This window comes from Callorhinchus milii, unplaced genomic scaffold (genome assembly GCF_018977255.1).
Source record: "Callorhinchus milii isolate IMCB2004 unplaced genomic scaffold, IMCB_Cmil_1.0 Scaffold4, whole genome shotgun sequence".
NCBI lineage: Eukaryota > Metazoa > Chordata > Chondrichthyes > Chimaeriformes > Callorhinchidae > Callorhinchus > Callorhinchus milii.
In genome coordinates, this window is record NW_024704745.1 from 8,819,770 (window position 1) to 8,836,156 (window position 16,387).

The 16,387-nt window shown below is 40.1% G+C and overlaps 1 protein-coding gene across 2 annotated transcripts; it reads right to left on the reverse strand.

Annotated features, from left to right (window-relative positions):
• Positions 1-3,991: 3,991 nt before the first annotated feature.
• LOC103180186 (leukemia NUP98 fusion partner 1) lies at positions 3,992-13,712 on the reverse strand. 2 transcript variants are annotated; one of them, XM_042334573.1, is made up of 5 exons: positions 13,618-13,712; positions 12,766-12,936; positions 9,104-9,349; positions 6,688-6,780; positions 3,992-4,397 (listed from the first exon to the last, which is right to left on the reverse strand). In XM_042334573.1, exons 2-5 carry the CDS (start codon positions 12,913-12,915, stop codon positions 4,275-4,277), a joined length of 612 nt encoding a protein of 203 aa, XP_042190507.1. In that variant the 5' UTR covers positions 12,916-12,936; positions 13,618-13,712; the 3' UTR covers positions 3,992-4,274. The 2 variants fall into 2 exon arrangements, 1 of the variants encoding a protein (XP_042190507.1); XR_006085043.1 differs by lacking the exons at positions 6,688-6,780; positions 9,104-9,349; positions 12,766-12,936; positions 13,618-13,712 and adding an exon at positions 4,591-4,674 and having other exon boundaries at positions 4,351-4,397.
• Positions 13,713-16,387: the final 2,675 nt, after the last annotated feature.

Sequence of the window (16,387 nt, forward strand, 5' to 3'; positions counted from 1 at the left end):
ATTCCCTTGAGAAATGACAATTCCACAGGAAAAGTGGTTCAACCATGGCTAACTGGAGGAGTTAAGGAAAGTGTAAAATTAAAAGAAGAGACATATAATATTGCCAAAAAGGGCTGTAAACCTGAGGATTGGGAGGGCTTTAGAGATCAGGAAAGGATAACCAAGAAATGGATTAAGAGGGAGAAAATGGAATATGAGAGTAAACTAGCTAGAGATATAAAGATAGATTGTAAGAGCTTTTACAAGTATATACAGGGGAAGAGAGTAACAAAAGTTAATGTGGGTCCCTTACAGGCAGAGACAGGAGAAATTATAATGGGGAATAAAGAAATGACAGAGTCACTAAACAAATATTTTGCTTCTGTCTTCACGTTGGAAAATATCAAAAACTTACCAAAAATAGTGGGGATCCAAGAGATTAATGTTGGTGAGGAACTTAAAGGAATTAATATCAGTCAAGTAATAGTACTAGAGAAATTGATGGAACTAAAAACTGATAAATCCCCTGGACCTGATGGCCTGCATTCCAGGGTTTTAAAAGAGGTGGCTGCAGAGATAGTGATGCATTGTTTTTGATCTTCCAAAATTCACTGGATTCTGGAACTGTTCCCATTGATTGGAAGATTGCAAACATGACACCGCTATTTAAAAAGGGTGCGAAAGAAAAAATGGGGAACTATAGACCAATTAGCCTGATATCGGTGGTAAGAAAATTCTAGAGTCTATAATTAGGGACGTTGTCGCGGGGCACTTAGAAAGTCATAATATGATTAGGCAGCGTCAAACACGGTTTTATGAAAGGGAAATCGTGTTTAACAAATCTTTATAGTTTTTTGAAGATGTAGCTATCAGGTTAGATGAGGAGAACCAATGGATATAGTCTACTTGGATTTTCAAAAGGCATTCGACAAGATGCCACATAAAAGGTTGTTACACAAGATTAGGGCTCATGGAATTAAGGGTAATATATTAGCATGGATCGAAGAGTGGTTAACAGGCAGAAAACAGAGAGTAGAGATAAACGGGTCCTTCACAGATTGTGACTTGTGGAGTGCCGCAAGGATCAGTGCTTGGCCTCAACTGTTTACAGTGTACATCAATAACTTAGATGAGGAAATACAGCTTAACGTATCTAAATTCGCGGACAATACAAAGCTAGGTGGGAAAGTAAGTTGTGAGGAGGACACAAGGAGGATGCAAAGGGATCTAAACAGGTTAAGTAAGTGGGCAAGAAGGTGGCAAATGGAATATAATGTGGGAAAGTGTGAAGTTATTCACCTAGGTAGAAAAAAGAGAAAAGCAGATTATTTTCTAGAGGCGAAGAGACTAGATAGTGTTAGTATTCAGAGGAATTTAGGTGTCCCTGTATACCAATCACAGAAAGTTAGTATGCAGTTACAGCAAGCAATTAGGAAGGCTAATAGCATGTTAGTCGTTATTGCAAAGGGGTTAGAGAGTAGGAAAGTCTATTGTATAGGGCCTTAGTGAGACCCACCTGGAATATTGTGCAGTTTTGGTCTCCTTATCTAAGAAAGGATATACTCGCCTTAAAGGGGGTGCAATGTAGGTTCACTAGGTTGGTTCCTGGGATGAGGGGGTGGACCTATGAGGAGAGGTTGAGTAGACTAGGCCTATATTCTCTAGAATATAGAAGAAACCTATAAGATTCTTAAGGGTCTTGACAGGGTAGATAATGTAAGACTGTTTTTCCTGGTTGGAGAATCTAAAACTAGGGGGTCATAGTCTCAGGATTAAAGGTCAGCCCTGTAGAACAGAGTTGAGAAAACATTTCTTCACTCAGAGGGTAGTGAATTTATGGAATTCTCTATCCCAGAAGGCTGTGGATGCTCAGTCATTGAACATATTCAAGACTGAGATCAATAGATTTTAAAAAACTAAACAGATTAAGAGCTATGGGGATAGGGAAGATAAATGGAATTAGGTTAGAAGATCAGCAATGATCTTATTAAATGGTGGGGCAGGCTTGAGTGGCCAAATGGTCTACTCTTACTCCTATTTCTTATGTTCTTATGTAATTGTGGGGGAGAGTGACCGAGGATAATAGTAATAATCCTTGCATTTGATATAGTGCTTTTCACGTCTTCTAGACGTCTCAAAGCGCTTCACAGAATATGCTGTAAAGTGAATTGACTATATATTTGTGGACGAAACGCATCAACCAATTGCACACAGCAGTGTCCCACAAACAGTCGTGGATTGAAAATGAAAATTTATTATTGTTTTGTTTTGGAGGGATTAGGCATGTGGCGTAAGGAAACTTGCCCCAGGTTTCAACCTGCCTGGAATTGAACCCAGGTGTCTCGCTTGCAAGGCGAGCGCTCTAACCACTGAGCTACAGGACTCCACAAATAAATCATTACGGGAGGTCCGCCAAAGGGGGAAGAGTTCAGACGGCTCCAGGGCAGCAGAGAGGGAGCGCGGGGAGATTCTTTTCCAGGGATGGTAGGAGATAGAGGTGGGTTGAGTGGCGGTGGGGAGAGGAATTGAGTAGTTAAGGGAAGTGAAATGGTGATCTGAAATGGCTTTATTGGTGATTGTGAGGTCCGAGATACTGAGGCCCTGGGTAATCATTAGGTTGAGTTGGTGGCCATGAATGTGGGTGGCAAAGTGGATGTGGAGGAAGAAGTTGTGACAGGCATGGAGAGAGAGGAAGTCAGTGGAGATAGAGCCAAAGGGGGTGAAATGCAAGTTGAAGTCGCCAAGAATGTTTAGCTGTCAATGAGATGCAAAAATTGGGTCTTGCCGTTGGGATCGTTTAAACCGGAGGTCATTACGGACGGTGAGGTTCGATTGTAGCCAGTCTCTGAGTTCTTAAAAAAAACACATGGCGTAAACAAGAACTTTTTATATAGGGTGAAATAAATATCATTTCTGTGTTGGTGAGTGTGCCATAAAGAATATGTGTCATATTCTTGGATGTGATGTGCATAGTGCAGAAACCCACATGTATTCATATCCTAGTTATTAATCTTATTTTGTGTGGTCAACATTTTTTGGTTCCATGCCATTTTATTTATTAAAACAAGTGTACAGATATAACATTAGTACAATTATTCATATTCATTCAATGGATGGACCAAGGAAGATTTAGGAATAGAATTATGTTGTACTGATCACTATCCATTCAAAAAAGGGAGCCTGATTTTAATCTCATAAATATATGGAAGGGGAGATTGCTTTGTGTTCGTGTTATATTGCATAGTCTTACTCAGTGTTAAAGTAGGCCTGACATTCCACTGTATTTACTGTTGAATATGAATCAGCTACCATCCATGGCATGTAATGGGAAAGAAGATCAACATATATGATTGGTATATAATAATAATAATCCTTGCATTTGATATAGCGCTTTTCACGTCAGGAGGACGTCCCAAAGCGCTTCACAGAACACTCTGTAAAGTGAATTTTTGTGGGCAAATGCGGCAGCTAATTGTGCACAGCAATGTCCCACAAACAATCGTAGATTGAAAATGACCAATTTATTATTGTTTTTGGTTTTGGAGGGATTATTATTAGGCGTGTGGAGTAAGGAAACTTGCCCAAGGTTTTGCCCTGCCTGGAAGTGAACTCAGGTCTCTCACTTGCAAAGCGAGTGCTCTAACCACTGAGCTACAGGATTCCAGATCTTTCTCCAGATCAGGACTATCAGACCTTTCATCAGATTTTTTTAGGAATTCCTAATATCCATTAGGTATTTCTTAAAATATAAATGTACTTGGTGCGTATTTACAATGCCATGAGCTGCTTTTTAAACACTGGTGCAAATATGTCTTTTGAATGAAAAGTAAAACTGTGCGTTGATTGTTTTCAGTGGAACACTAAACATTCATCAACTACACACACAAACAACTTCTCTTATATTGAAACTCATCCTCATACTAAAGCCTGCAGAAAGCATTGGAAATGGGCAAATAAGTGGTTTACATCAGCATACAAAGACATAACATTTGGTACTGTGCCTTTTACATTGGGAGGTCATCTCAAAGCACTTCACAGGATTCGCTGTAAAGTGTCGTGGCTGAGCTTTGCTAGGCGAATGCAAGAAATAGAGTCCAGTGTGAGTTTTGAAGGGTTAATTCTACTGAATATTTTGCTTCTCTCTGTATTAACTTGTGCCTCAGTCACCACTTTGCATTGCTCTATACTGGGGTAACCAATTGGGTGCCTCTTCAATGCAACTGTCTGATTCAAAAAAAAAAAGAAATTGAAAAGAAAAGACAAGTCCCAAAGCTGTTTCACAGATGAACTGCAATCTAGAAGGTAGCTGTCATGGGATCTTCATTCTTTGGTGAAGACCAGAAGAAAGGGTTTGGGATCTTCACTTTGACCCGGCATGTCGGACATGTCGGTTTCTTCCAAAGCCACATCCCTATGCACTGGAAAAGAAGCAAAGTACTTAATGTTTGATAAATACTCGGTTAAAAATTGGAATAAATCGTAAATAAATATTACGCAAGTAATATTTTTTTAAAAATTTCCCCCTACTTTTCTGTCTCTATGTTATATATATATATATATATATAAAAAGTTAAACCTAAATTTCTGTAGTTGAGTGGAAATTTCACATACCATATTTGTTCACTTTTTGCTTTTGTCCACCCAAGTAATGCTGCTGACACCAGAAATCGCATGCAGCCCAAATGAATGCTTCCTTCTTGAGTGGTGATGGCAAACCTGTGGACAAGAAGTTCCTGTTGGAGCCAATTCCTGTACTGGGAATAATCATCCAAAAAACTGTAGCCTTTTTAACCTTCAAATTCTGTTTTATACATAACTAAATCAATGAAATCAATCAATGCACGAAGGCGATGAAATGATGGCAACAAGACTTCCTGCTCTGTCTACATCAGGAAATGCTTGCAACAGGAACTTCCTGCTACATCAGTTTGAGGGTAGGTGTGTTTGTTCGGAGAAGGTCCAGCTAAGAAATTTATTTTAGACCTCAGAGGATCAATAACTATAGATTATTTCACGTAACCTTTCTCTCTATTAGATCCCCCTTTCCTCTGCTCTGCTCTTGTCTGCGAAAAGAACCTATACTAAGAACTTTTCCATCTGCTACATGGAAGATTGCTCGTAATATTACACGTGCCTCTGTCGAATGGGCTTGACTCTGCTGGCTTCTGTCTAACTCTGGATATACAGCAAAGCCATATTGATACATACTTCATTTAGTGGCCCATCCTAGTCATACTCACCCATTGAGTAAAGCGAAGCTCAAATGACTACTGGCATGAGGCTAAATACTTGGGGCTTCAGGTGTGCAGTGGTATCGTCTACTGCTCAGACTCTTGAATAAGATCAAGTCAATAATCATTGTTATTTAATGTTCGGTACAGATGATCAATAGGTTTAAATTCAATACATTCTCCTTTAGGGGCATTTACCGTGATCTCTTTTCCTTTCTATTTTGGGGGAGTGTTGCTCTTCTCTCTCATGTTCTTTCTCCTTTCTCTCCCCTCATTCTTTATGAAGGATCTAATTTCAGTATAAATCACAATTTATAGTGATAGGGAGCATTAATCAAATAATGTACTACATCTGCATGGTTAACATGCAGATTACCAATAGATGTTTCTCTTTCAGTTATATAACAACAAAATACATGTTCACCTACAAAATACACAGTCACTGCACTCACCGTAAAAATGTTTGAGATGTTTTGACGATGTGATAAGGTAGTAAAATCAACAACAACAACAACTTGCATTTATATAGTGCCCCTCATGCAGGGCAGGGTTCCAAAGCACTTAACAGTGGCGGAGCAAGACCCTGAGCCAGGGGGGAGGGGGGATGATCATAACCACGGTCGAAGCGGAAGACCTTGAGGCGCAACCTGAAAATGGAGAAGGAGGGGGCAAGGCAGAGGGCTTGAAGGAGAGTGTTCCAGAGTTTCAGGATGACAAATGCAAAGATTATTATTATAATAAAGATTAAACTGCTACATTACTTAACTGAGTAATAATAATAATCCTTACATTTGGTTTAGCGCCTTTCATGTCAGGAGGGCGGCTCAAAGTACTTCAGAGGATATAAAGTGTATTTTTGTAGGTGAACTTTAAGTGGTAAATTGCCAAATAAACATCACAGTATATATATATACATATGTATATATATATATAGAGAGAGAGAGAGAGAGAGAGAGAGAGAAAGAGAGCACCTATAAGGTTGAGAACATCTCAAAGCCCTTCAGGGTAATCACTTTTAAGTATGGTGATTGTTGATGAATTTAGCAGAAATTATCCACGGACTATTAATATGATATTGCCTAAGGGAAAACGCCATAAATCATCTGTCTGAGTTGAGACCCGCCCTCTAATTTACAGTTACCTTTTCAGTACTAAACTTATAATTTGCATCCCTGCGTGAGTTACATTCCTATTATTTAGAAGAGTACAAAGGTGGAATGAATGTGTCACTTGTATGCTGGGGTGTTTTGCATGTCTGAGCAGTGTTTAGAGAAGATTAGAGTGTGACGGATCGAACAACACAAGAACATAAGAATAGACGAAAGAAGACCGAGGTCCACTCAGTTTGCCTTCAACCCTCTTGGCAGACGCATGCACATGTCATGTGCCAAACTGTATACTGTATCCCACAATGTTACTTCCTAAAATAAATCTAATTTGCTAAAACATGCCCTTATTTAAAAGAGAGTTTCTGTACCTCCTTATGAAATCTGTGCATGCAATGAAGCTCCCGCACATATCCAGTTCTGAGATCGTCATGACATATAACGCATGGGTCTTCCTCTTTATCCTGCCATTTACAAACATCGTTGGACATACAAGAGATACAGCAAAACACCAACAATTAAAATATGGTTATACAGTACATCAAGAAATAATAATAAATAATCCTTGTGTTTAATAGAACACCTTATCACATCTTCGAGATGTCTCAAACCGCTTCACAGTGAAGTGTACTTTAAAGTGAATTGACTGCATATATTTTGTGGGTGAAACGCGGCAGCCAATTGCACACAGCAGTGTCTCACAAACAATCGTGGTTTGAGTGACCAAATTATTATTATTTTTTGAAGAAATTATTACCCCCGGAAATGCAATCCGCCAATCGACAAACAACCAGGTTCCTACTTACTGCCAGGTAAACAGAGGCGTGTGGAGTAATGAAACTTGCCAAACTTTTCACCCTGTTGGAAATCGAATCCCGGTCTCTCACTTGCGAGGCGAGCACTATAACCATTAAGCTACAGTACTCCAAGTAAAGGTTTATGCATAATAGTACTCTCTTTATTTTGCAAAAGCAATTCAGGGTTTCACAAATAAGAAATTTTGAGTTGAGTAGTTGTAGCTTTATAGCCCGATCATCCATCTAGTGTCTTTGGAGGGAAGGGAACGATGGGCAGGGATTATTACCTATTAATTCTACCAGGTAAAACAGTCCTGGCTGGACAAACAGTGAGAAGCTTACTAGACAGTGCTCATAGTGGCCAGTTACACGTTTTTTAGCTGGTTAAACACCAGCAGTTACCACAACACATACTCCGAGGAGCCTCGGCTCTTGCAAACTTGTGCCTAATACTCTCCAGAATTAGGTAAGCAAAGTGCGTCCCTCCCGGGAGAGAGTGTGACACACACTCATTGACACAGCAAAATTTCCAGGCATAGGTGGCACGCATATTTGGAATTCTCAATCTGGTTTAAGCATGGTAATGGGTGACTGACCAAAACAACAAAATGGACAAGAGGGAGGGGTTGTCTGTGTTTTATTCCTGACAGTGTTGAGGGGAATGTTATGTTTCCATTTCCCCGGCAGTAAAATGCCTAGATTTCCATCTGTTTGGCAGTGTTCCGGAGAGACACCCGTGGGAATCCCAGATTACTGGCAACTGGAATCAAGACGTAAGTCCCAGAGGGGCAGTGATATTGTTTACCTCCAGCCTGACACACAATTCTCACATTTTTAATGTTCTCTCATATCAGTCGCGCTGTCCTTCAGATGAGACATTAAACCGAGGTCCTGTCTGCCTGCTCAGGTGGATGTTAAAGATCCCATGCCACTATTCGAAAAGAGAAGGGGGTTTCTCCTGGTGCTCGGGCCAACAATCTTCCAGATAAAATTTGTCACTCGTTTCATGGCTGTTCGTGTGACATTGCTGTACGCAATTGTGCTGACGTGTTTGCCGACAAATATACAATTTCTCCATTGTGAAGCGTTTTGAGAGGTCCTTCCGAATTGATAGCGTGCTTTACCAAATCAAGGTTTATTATTGTTATTATTCTATCATATCAGTGGAATTCACTTGCAGAAGTCAATGGTTGAAGCAGAAAACACCAAAACATTCAAAAGGCAATTTGTGCATACATGAGTGAGAAGGGAATAGAAGGGTATGGGGTGAGGAGTGGGGAGTGTTGAGTGTTGTTCATGTTGAGTATATGAACAATGGCAGAGACTATTTGGGCTGAACTGTAAGTTTCAGTGCTGTAGATTCTATGCAATTCTACATAATCCTTTCACTGACCTAATATTGTATTTTGGTTTTACGCCAATTGCATCCCAGATGATGTTCATTTGCTTAGCACAGTTTTGCGTTAGTCAGTTACATCTCATAAGCATACAGATTTCTGTGAAAGCATCATTGCAATTCAATAGGGTTTTTGGCATATTGAAACCAAACATGTTCAGATATTAGCATTGAAAAGTAAAAAAAAATAACTAGTTTCCAACCAGTGAAATTAGGGAAAAATATGGAGTCCTGTAGCTTAGTGGTTTGAGCACTCACCTCGCAAGCGAGAGGACCCAGGTTCGATTGGTGGGGAGAACGTTGGGCAAGTTTCCTTACTCCACACGCCTCTGTTCACCTAACAGTAAGTAGGAACCCGGTTGTTAGTCGATTCCAGGGGTAATATCCCTCTAAAATAAATAATAAATCACTCAATCCACAACTGTTTGTGGCGCAGTTAGTTGCCACATTTTGTCCACAAGGGACACAGTCAATTCACTTTGCAGTATATTTTGTGGGATGCTTTGGCACATCTCAACAACGTGATAAGGCGCTGCATGAAATGCAAGGACTATTATCATTATTAACGTTTTGCAAAAAAAAACCTGCACCTACCAGAGAAAGTGTATTCCTGCTTCGAAATTTCAGATGTTTCTGAAACGTGCTTGTAAATGTCTGGACAGAAGAGCGCTTATTTTCTTCCTGTGAGTTTAGTGTTGGCTCATTGGTCTTTGCCTTCATGAGGTGATGTCCTCTGTCTTCTTTGTCTCTGCGGATTTCTTTGAAACCTTTCAGGGAAACAGGTGTTGGCACTTTGGTGGTTGAATGCATTTGACTCATGCGCACGGCTGAGAGCTGAGCCTGATAAAGGAACGGAAGAACATTCTTGAGAAATTATGTCCCTGCACTGAATTAAAATACAGCATGTTGCAGAAATAATACCTATTTAGCCAGAAATCTCGTTTAAAATAGTGTCTTGTTCCAGGTGGGCTGGATGCACGCTGAAAAAAGAAATTGGGAGAAAGTGTGGGAAAGTGGAGTATGTGATGTTAACACCAGTGATAATTATCACGTTGACCAAAAAAACTTGGTCAAAAGCGATCAATAAGTTTCACTTCAGGGTAGATAAAATGAGCACAATATCTAAAATTTATCCACTTCACAGAGGGTTGGTAAGCAGGGTCTTTCACACATGGTTAAGGCTGGCAAATCCACAGTAATCCAATGCAAAAGCTTAGAGGCACATACATCTCACCCTTCAAACCAAAGCCCTTGGCCCTTGGCTTTTGATCTTGAGAGTGGGATTCTAAAATGTAATATAGCACAATAGCAAAGTATGATGCAAAAGTGCTCTTTTAACCAGTCAATACCAACTAAACTGGCTGTTCAGGTTATTTTAAAGGGAAAGAGAGTCTTACAAAACCAGATTCGTTTTACTGCAGATCAAAAACAAATATTAGACAAATCGGTTTCACCTAAGAAATGACCTGTTCAACGTAAATGTGCTACCTTTCACCTCTTGCCCTCCATTCCACCATCTGTGGCCGCGCTTTCAACCACAACGCCCCCCGAAAATCTGGAACACTCTCCCTCAATCCCTCCACCTTGCCCCCTCCTTCCCCATCTTCAGATTGCACCTGAAGACCTTCTGCTTTGACCATGCTTACGGTCACCTCCCCTCAGCTTGGTGTTGTGCTCCGCCACTGTCAAGCGCTCTGGGATGCTACCCTGTATGAGGTGTGCTATATAAATGCAAGTCGCTGCTGTATATTTTTCTTGTTTGCAATGAAATGTCACCAGTATGTGTACATGACCCACTCCTGTCGGATCTGGCTCTGATAGATTCAATGCCACGTATTTCAAATGACTTATTTTTGGATAATTCAATCACCGAGTCATCAGATTAACAGAGGAACCATCCTGATTTGAAAAGAAAGTTCAATTGCACCCCCCCACCCACCCCAAGAAAAAGCAGGTATTGTCAAGCCTTATCACTAAAAAAAAATTAAAATATGTGTTTAATCTAAATTTTAAAGTCAGTGGTTAAAGAATCCACCGTTATGAGCTTAATTTGGATTCAGTCGGGAATTATTTTATCCAGCTCATTAAATTTCAATCTACTATTAATTCTGTGTCTTGGGACAAATAACTCTTCTTTTGAGGGGTGGGGGCGGGGGGTGGGAGGGCTGTTTGGTCAACCAGCAGATGCAGAAACTATCACCATACTCATTCAAAACTAATTGCTGAGTCCCCACATTAGCATGGAAATTTCCATTTACAGTACTTACTCTCCAAATGACTGTAACCCCCAGAAAGGCATCCTGCTCATCAAATCTGATACTTTTAACAAAGGTTGGCGAGAGCCAAGGTTTAGGCACCCCAGAATGTGCGTTGAGGAATTGTTGGAGTTTAACCAGCCAAACAGTGTCAACCTCAATCTACGGCTGTTTGTGGGACACTGCTGTGCGCAATTGGCTGCCGTGTTTCGCCCACAAAATATACAGTCAATTCGCTTTGAAGTCCATTTTTAAACGGCAATATTTGGGCTGGCAAATGTTAAATGGAAGGCATGTTTATGGAAACTTATGGCTTAACTAACGATTCTGGCAAACCAAATCATTGATTTTTTTCAGGGCGTCTTGCACCTGGGGAAAGCCATCAACTTGCTTAAGAGCATCTGAACCAGACTGAGAGTTCCATATATGTACACCACCTGCACGTAAAGGCAGCTCAACAATAAGGAGACCTCCATTATCTCCCCACCCTCTTTCCCCAGGAGTGATGGTCGCGAGTTAATCAGTTATTTTATCATCAGTAAAACAATGTCATCCACTATTGATTCTGTCACATTTCAACTACGTGTCATTGGGATTCACTTAAAATCTGAGTTAATTACAGATGACAGGTCAATTTGTGACATTGTTTTCACACCAGATCCGTTATTGAAAGGATTGCTTTTTGTTGAACGTGTAGGAAACTAATTGATCTAAATTGACACTGTGTTATATTTATGGTAAGGAGGCAAGGAACATTGTTTTTACAAAACAAATCATGAATACAGTATGACATTTGGTAATAATTAGATTCTAGCAGTGATGTTAAACCAAATGCTTAAACCAACAAGACCAATTTCACTGTCAGTTTTGAACAACATCCCATCGCAACTACGGTAATTTGGGGATTTCATGGAGAACGTTTCTAAATGAAAAGATTTTCATCAGTGAAGAGTCAACTTGGTGTGAGTTCTCCTTTTGGGATTTTGAAGAACAATACAACATAAAACAAGGAGCAGATCCCTGGCTTCCCTGGCACTGGGATAGATAAACCTTCTCTGTTAATAATCCTTGCATTTTTGATATAGCATCTGGTCATGTCGTTGAGAAGTCTCAAAGCGCTTCACAGAACATACATTCACAGAACATAAGTGAATTGTCTGTACATTTTATGGGCAAAACGCGGCAGCCAATTGCACACAGAAGTGTCCCACAAACAGTCATGGACATTTTTTTATGGGATTATTACCCCCGGAATAGCAATCCGCCAACCGACGAACATATGTTTACTTACTGCAAAATAAATAGAGGCGAGTGGAGTAAGGAAACTTCCCAAAGGTTTCGTCCTGCCCGGGAATCGAACCCGGGTCCTCTCGCTTGCGAGAGGAGTGCTCTAACCAATATGCTACAGAACAACGATGGCACAGCAAGAGACTAAAAGTATCTATAAAATGAAATATATTGGTGGAATTGATAAAATAACAAAATTAGGACTCAATTGATAATAAATCCTTATTTTGTGTTCACTATAAATGAATCTAAATCACTATCTGCTGACACTTTTGAGCGTTAAAGTGATAACATTCGTGCAGATGATATAACTTTGACTTGGAGAGCTGTGAAGTTAAGACCATAAGAACATAAGAGTTCCTAGATGAAAGAAGACCAAGGTGGACCCAGTTCACCTTCCACCATCCTGCCAGTCGCACACACACATCGTATCCCAAACTACATACTGTATCCCATGATATTATTTCCTAAAAGAAATCTAGCTTAACTTGTTGTCGAAAGAATCAACACTTTCTGCTTCCACCGTCTCCCTAGGGAGCCCGTTCCAAACATTTACAACTCGCTCACCGAAATAGTGTTTCTGCAGATTTGTTTTGAATTTAACACCCCCCGCCACCCTTCAATTGCAGACCATTTTCTCTGGTTCTTTTCATTTATTTCTCATGAGGAATATAATGAACACTAGAAGCTAACTTTCTCTTTCATTCTTCTCACCGGACAAGAGGCTCTCCTTTCAGCTGGGGCTTTTGACTGTCGTCTCTGCCGAGCTCGCACATCCTTGCCCCCTTCATCCACCAAGTTGTGGCCCCAAAAGCTGCTCATCCACTTGGCGAATGCGATATCCTCATCTTCCTCTTGTTCCATGCTTAAAGTGTGAGAGTACAACTTACTCCGGGAAGTGTGTGGGGGGGAATAGTAATAAATAGTGAAGCCTCGCAAATGTGTCCTTTGTAAGCAAACTCCAAAATACGTTACTGCAGCTGACTAAGTCTTTATATAAGCAAATCCCTTGTAATCTATTTATTGCAGGGGCTTTTCATCTTTCCATTACAGAGGGGCTGTGACACATGGCCTGAAGGATGGTTAGGAAACAAACACAATACACATTTCAGGCCTTCCAATGTGATCTGCATTTAACTGTCAATAATTGTGAAGCATCATCCCTAGTACATGCCCCTGGGCTGTGAGTGTCTCAATTTGTTGGAGGGTCAGAGGTTTGGGAAATGCAGTAGAGACGGTGACAGGCAGAATGTGGCACAGTGGATGCTAAGTGGCTGAAGTGAGAAAACAAGCGCTTTTGAGACAGCCTCATACACCAGGTGGCTGACATCTCATTTATTTTATTTATCTTATTTTCTTCTCCCACATTCTGAATGATGCTGCAGCACACGTTTTGCGCACAAAATATACAGTCAATTCACTTTACAGTGTATTCCGTGAAGTGCTCTGGGACACTATCCTGCGTGAGGGACGCTATATAAATGCAAGTTGTTGTTGTTGTCTCACCGCCTTGATAAGGCGCTATATCAAATGCAAGGATTATTATTATTATAAATAGATTTGTACCGGAAGGGCCCTTTTTGCAGACTGTCAGGTGTCCTGATAACGTGGGAGATGATTCCACCACTGCTTTTGGATCTACGGGATTCAGCTTGTCACTGGCAACGAGTCTCAGCTATTAATTAATGCAGAACAACAACGATTACATTAAGTGCCTCAGTAAGCAGGAAAAAATAGAAACTAGAATTCACCTACAAAACACATACGTCAATACACTTTACAGCAAATCCTCCCGAACTGGAAGGCGCTATACCAAAAGTAAGGATTATTATTATTATTCTATCCTCTGCAGATGACAAATTAGCACCGCGACCACCAGATTTAACTGTAAAATGGCAAACTCATGTGAGCAATTCCAGTGAATCTTTCAAGGACGCCAGCTTGGATCAGTTGGAAGAACTCTTATCTCTTGTTCAGAATGTTTGAGTTCAAGCCACGCTTGAAATTGTGGTCTGGACTGACACTTAAGTTCAAGACTGTGGGAACGTTGCATCGTCAAAAGTATTATCCTTCAGATGAGACATTAAACTGTGGTCCTGTATGTCTGTTCAAGTGGGCATTCAAAACCCTATGACTACCCAAAAAATAGTTTCTCTTGGCTAGATAAATTGGTCATTTGCTCTGCAACTGCCACATTTGCCCACAAATATACAGATACTGGGCAGCAATTCATTGTAAAATGCTTTGACACGCTTTGATGCTTTAGGTGCTATGTATATCTTACAGGTGCTCGATGGAAGGCTTCCTACACAAAGTTAGTATAGCAGAATATCTCACGAAACTGCCCTTAACCATACAAAAGGCTGACAGTGGGGAAAGACAATAAGGAAAATAAACTTTATGAAAAATGCGGCCAGGGATGGAAAGTGGAGATATGGTTTGCTTACCTTTGGGGTTCCAGCAATATCTATGCAGATTTCTTCCAGAATTATAGGAGAGAGGTCCATAGTTGGGGTAGGTTTTGTGGGCTGTGCAAGGAGTAGACTTGAATGGCTCTTTCTCACTCCGTGTTTTCTCACTTCCACATTTTATCACCTCCACAATAGCTTCCAGATTTGCTTAAGTCTTGTCACTGCTTTGCATTTATGTAAATGCCCAGTAAAAAAAAACTCAATCCAGATTTTTATCTGTATATCTGCACTACCTGCTGTACCCAGAAAGCACTTTCAACTAAATTTAATTCTATATAGAACACTGAAAGAATCATAAGAGCCATCTGTGTTTAATTAAAATATGGACTTAATTTAATTGTGCAATTTTTAAAGTTCATAATAGTTTGACAATGTTATTTATGTTACTATTATTCCAAATGTGGTCTGTTTTTTCCTCCCAGGTGCCTGGCCCCAGACCTCTGCCAATAAGGTTCAATAGATACTCACCTTAAGATCTTAAGTTAAAAATTGCCTCACCCTCCAATCTTCTCTGGCATTCTCTGGCAAACTGAAGCAAACTGAACAAAATTGGTCATTCACTTCATGGCTATTTGTGGGACATTGCTATGCGCAAATTGACTGCTGTGTTTGGCCATCAAACACAGTCACTGCACTTTACAGTATATCCTGTTAAGTGCTTTGAGGTATCCTTGTGATGTGAAAGGCGCAATACCAAATGCAAGGATTATTATTATTTATCGGCTGTCACGTTCACCTACTAAGTACACAGTCACCACACTTTATATTGAATCAATTCTGTGAATTTCAACATAAAATAGTAATAATAATAATAATCCTTGCATTTGATATAGTGCCTTATCATGTCTTCGAGACGTCTCAAAGTGATTTACAGAATATGCTGCAAAATGAATTGACTGTACATTTTGTTCTGCGTCAAATGTAATTTTCGTTTATTAAACCAGAGCTGATTTATAATTTTAAAAATGCCTTAATTTAATGATGGACTTTTCTCATAGATTTCCAAATGGGATATTTTTTTGGAGGGCGGCGCAGAGAAACTGGAGAGGTCAAACACAGTCCTTACCACCACAGAAGCTTACTGCAAAGCAAAATTCTCCAAGTTGTAAGATCTTCTGGTGCAGAAGTAATGATTGGCTGTCAGTCATTTCATTCGATCATGCGAGAAATACTTCAACGCAGCACAATGTAAAGATCGCACACAATACTGGAGCCACCAACTCCTGTTGTCTAAACAGAAGTTACACAATTGGAAACGTCTGTGTGATAGTATTACTGTACAAACATATTTTGTAATATAATAATAATTCTTGCATTTGATATAATAATAATAATAATAATAATAATAATAATCCTTGCATTTGATATAGCGCTTTTCACGTCAGGAGGACGTCCCAAAGCGCTTCACAGAACACACTGTAAAGTGAATTGACTGTATATTTGTGGGCGAACGCGGCAGCCAACTGCGCACAGCAATGTCCCACAAACAGTCGTAGATTGAAAATGACCAATTTAATTATTGTTTTTGGTTTTGGAGGGATTATTATTAGGCTCTGTGTGGAGTAAGGAAACTTGCCCAAGGTTTCGCCCTCTGCCTGGAATTGAACTCAGGTCTCTCACTTGCAAAGCGAGTGCTCTAACCACTGAGCTACAGGACTCCACGATATAGCGCCTTATCACATCGTTGGGACGTCTCAAAGCGCTTCACAGAATATACTGTAAAGTGAATTGACTGTATATTTTGTGGACGAAACGCGGCAGCGAATTGCACACAGCAGTGTTCCATAAACAGTCGTGGATTGAATGACCAAATGTTTGTTTTAAGGAATTTTTACTCCCAGAAAGCATCCACCAATCGACTAACA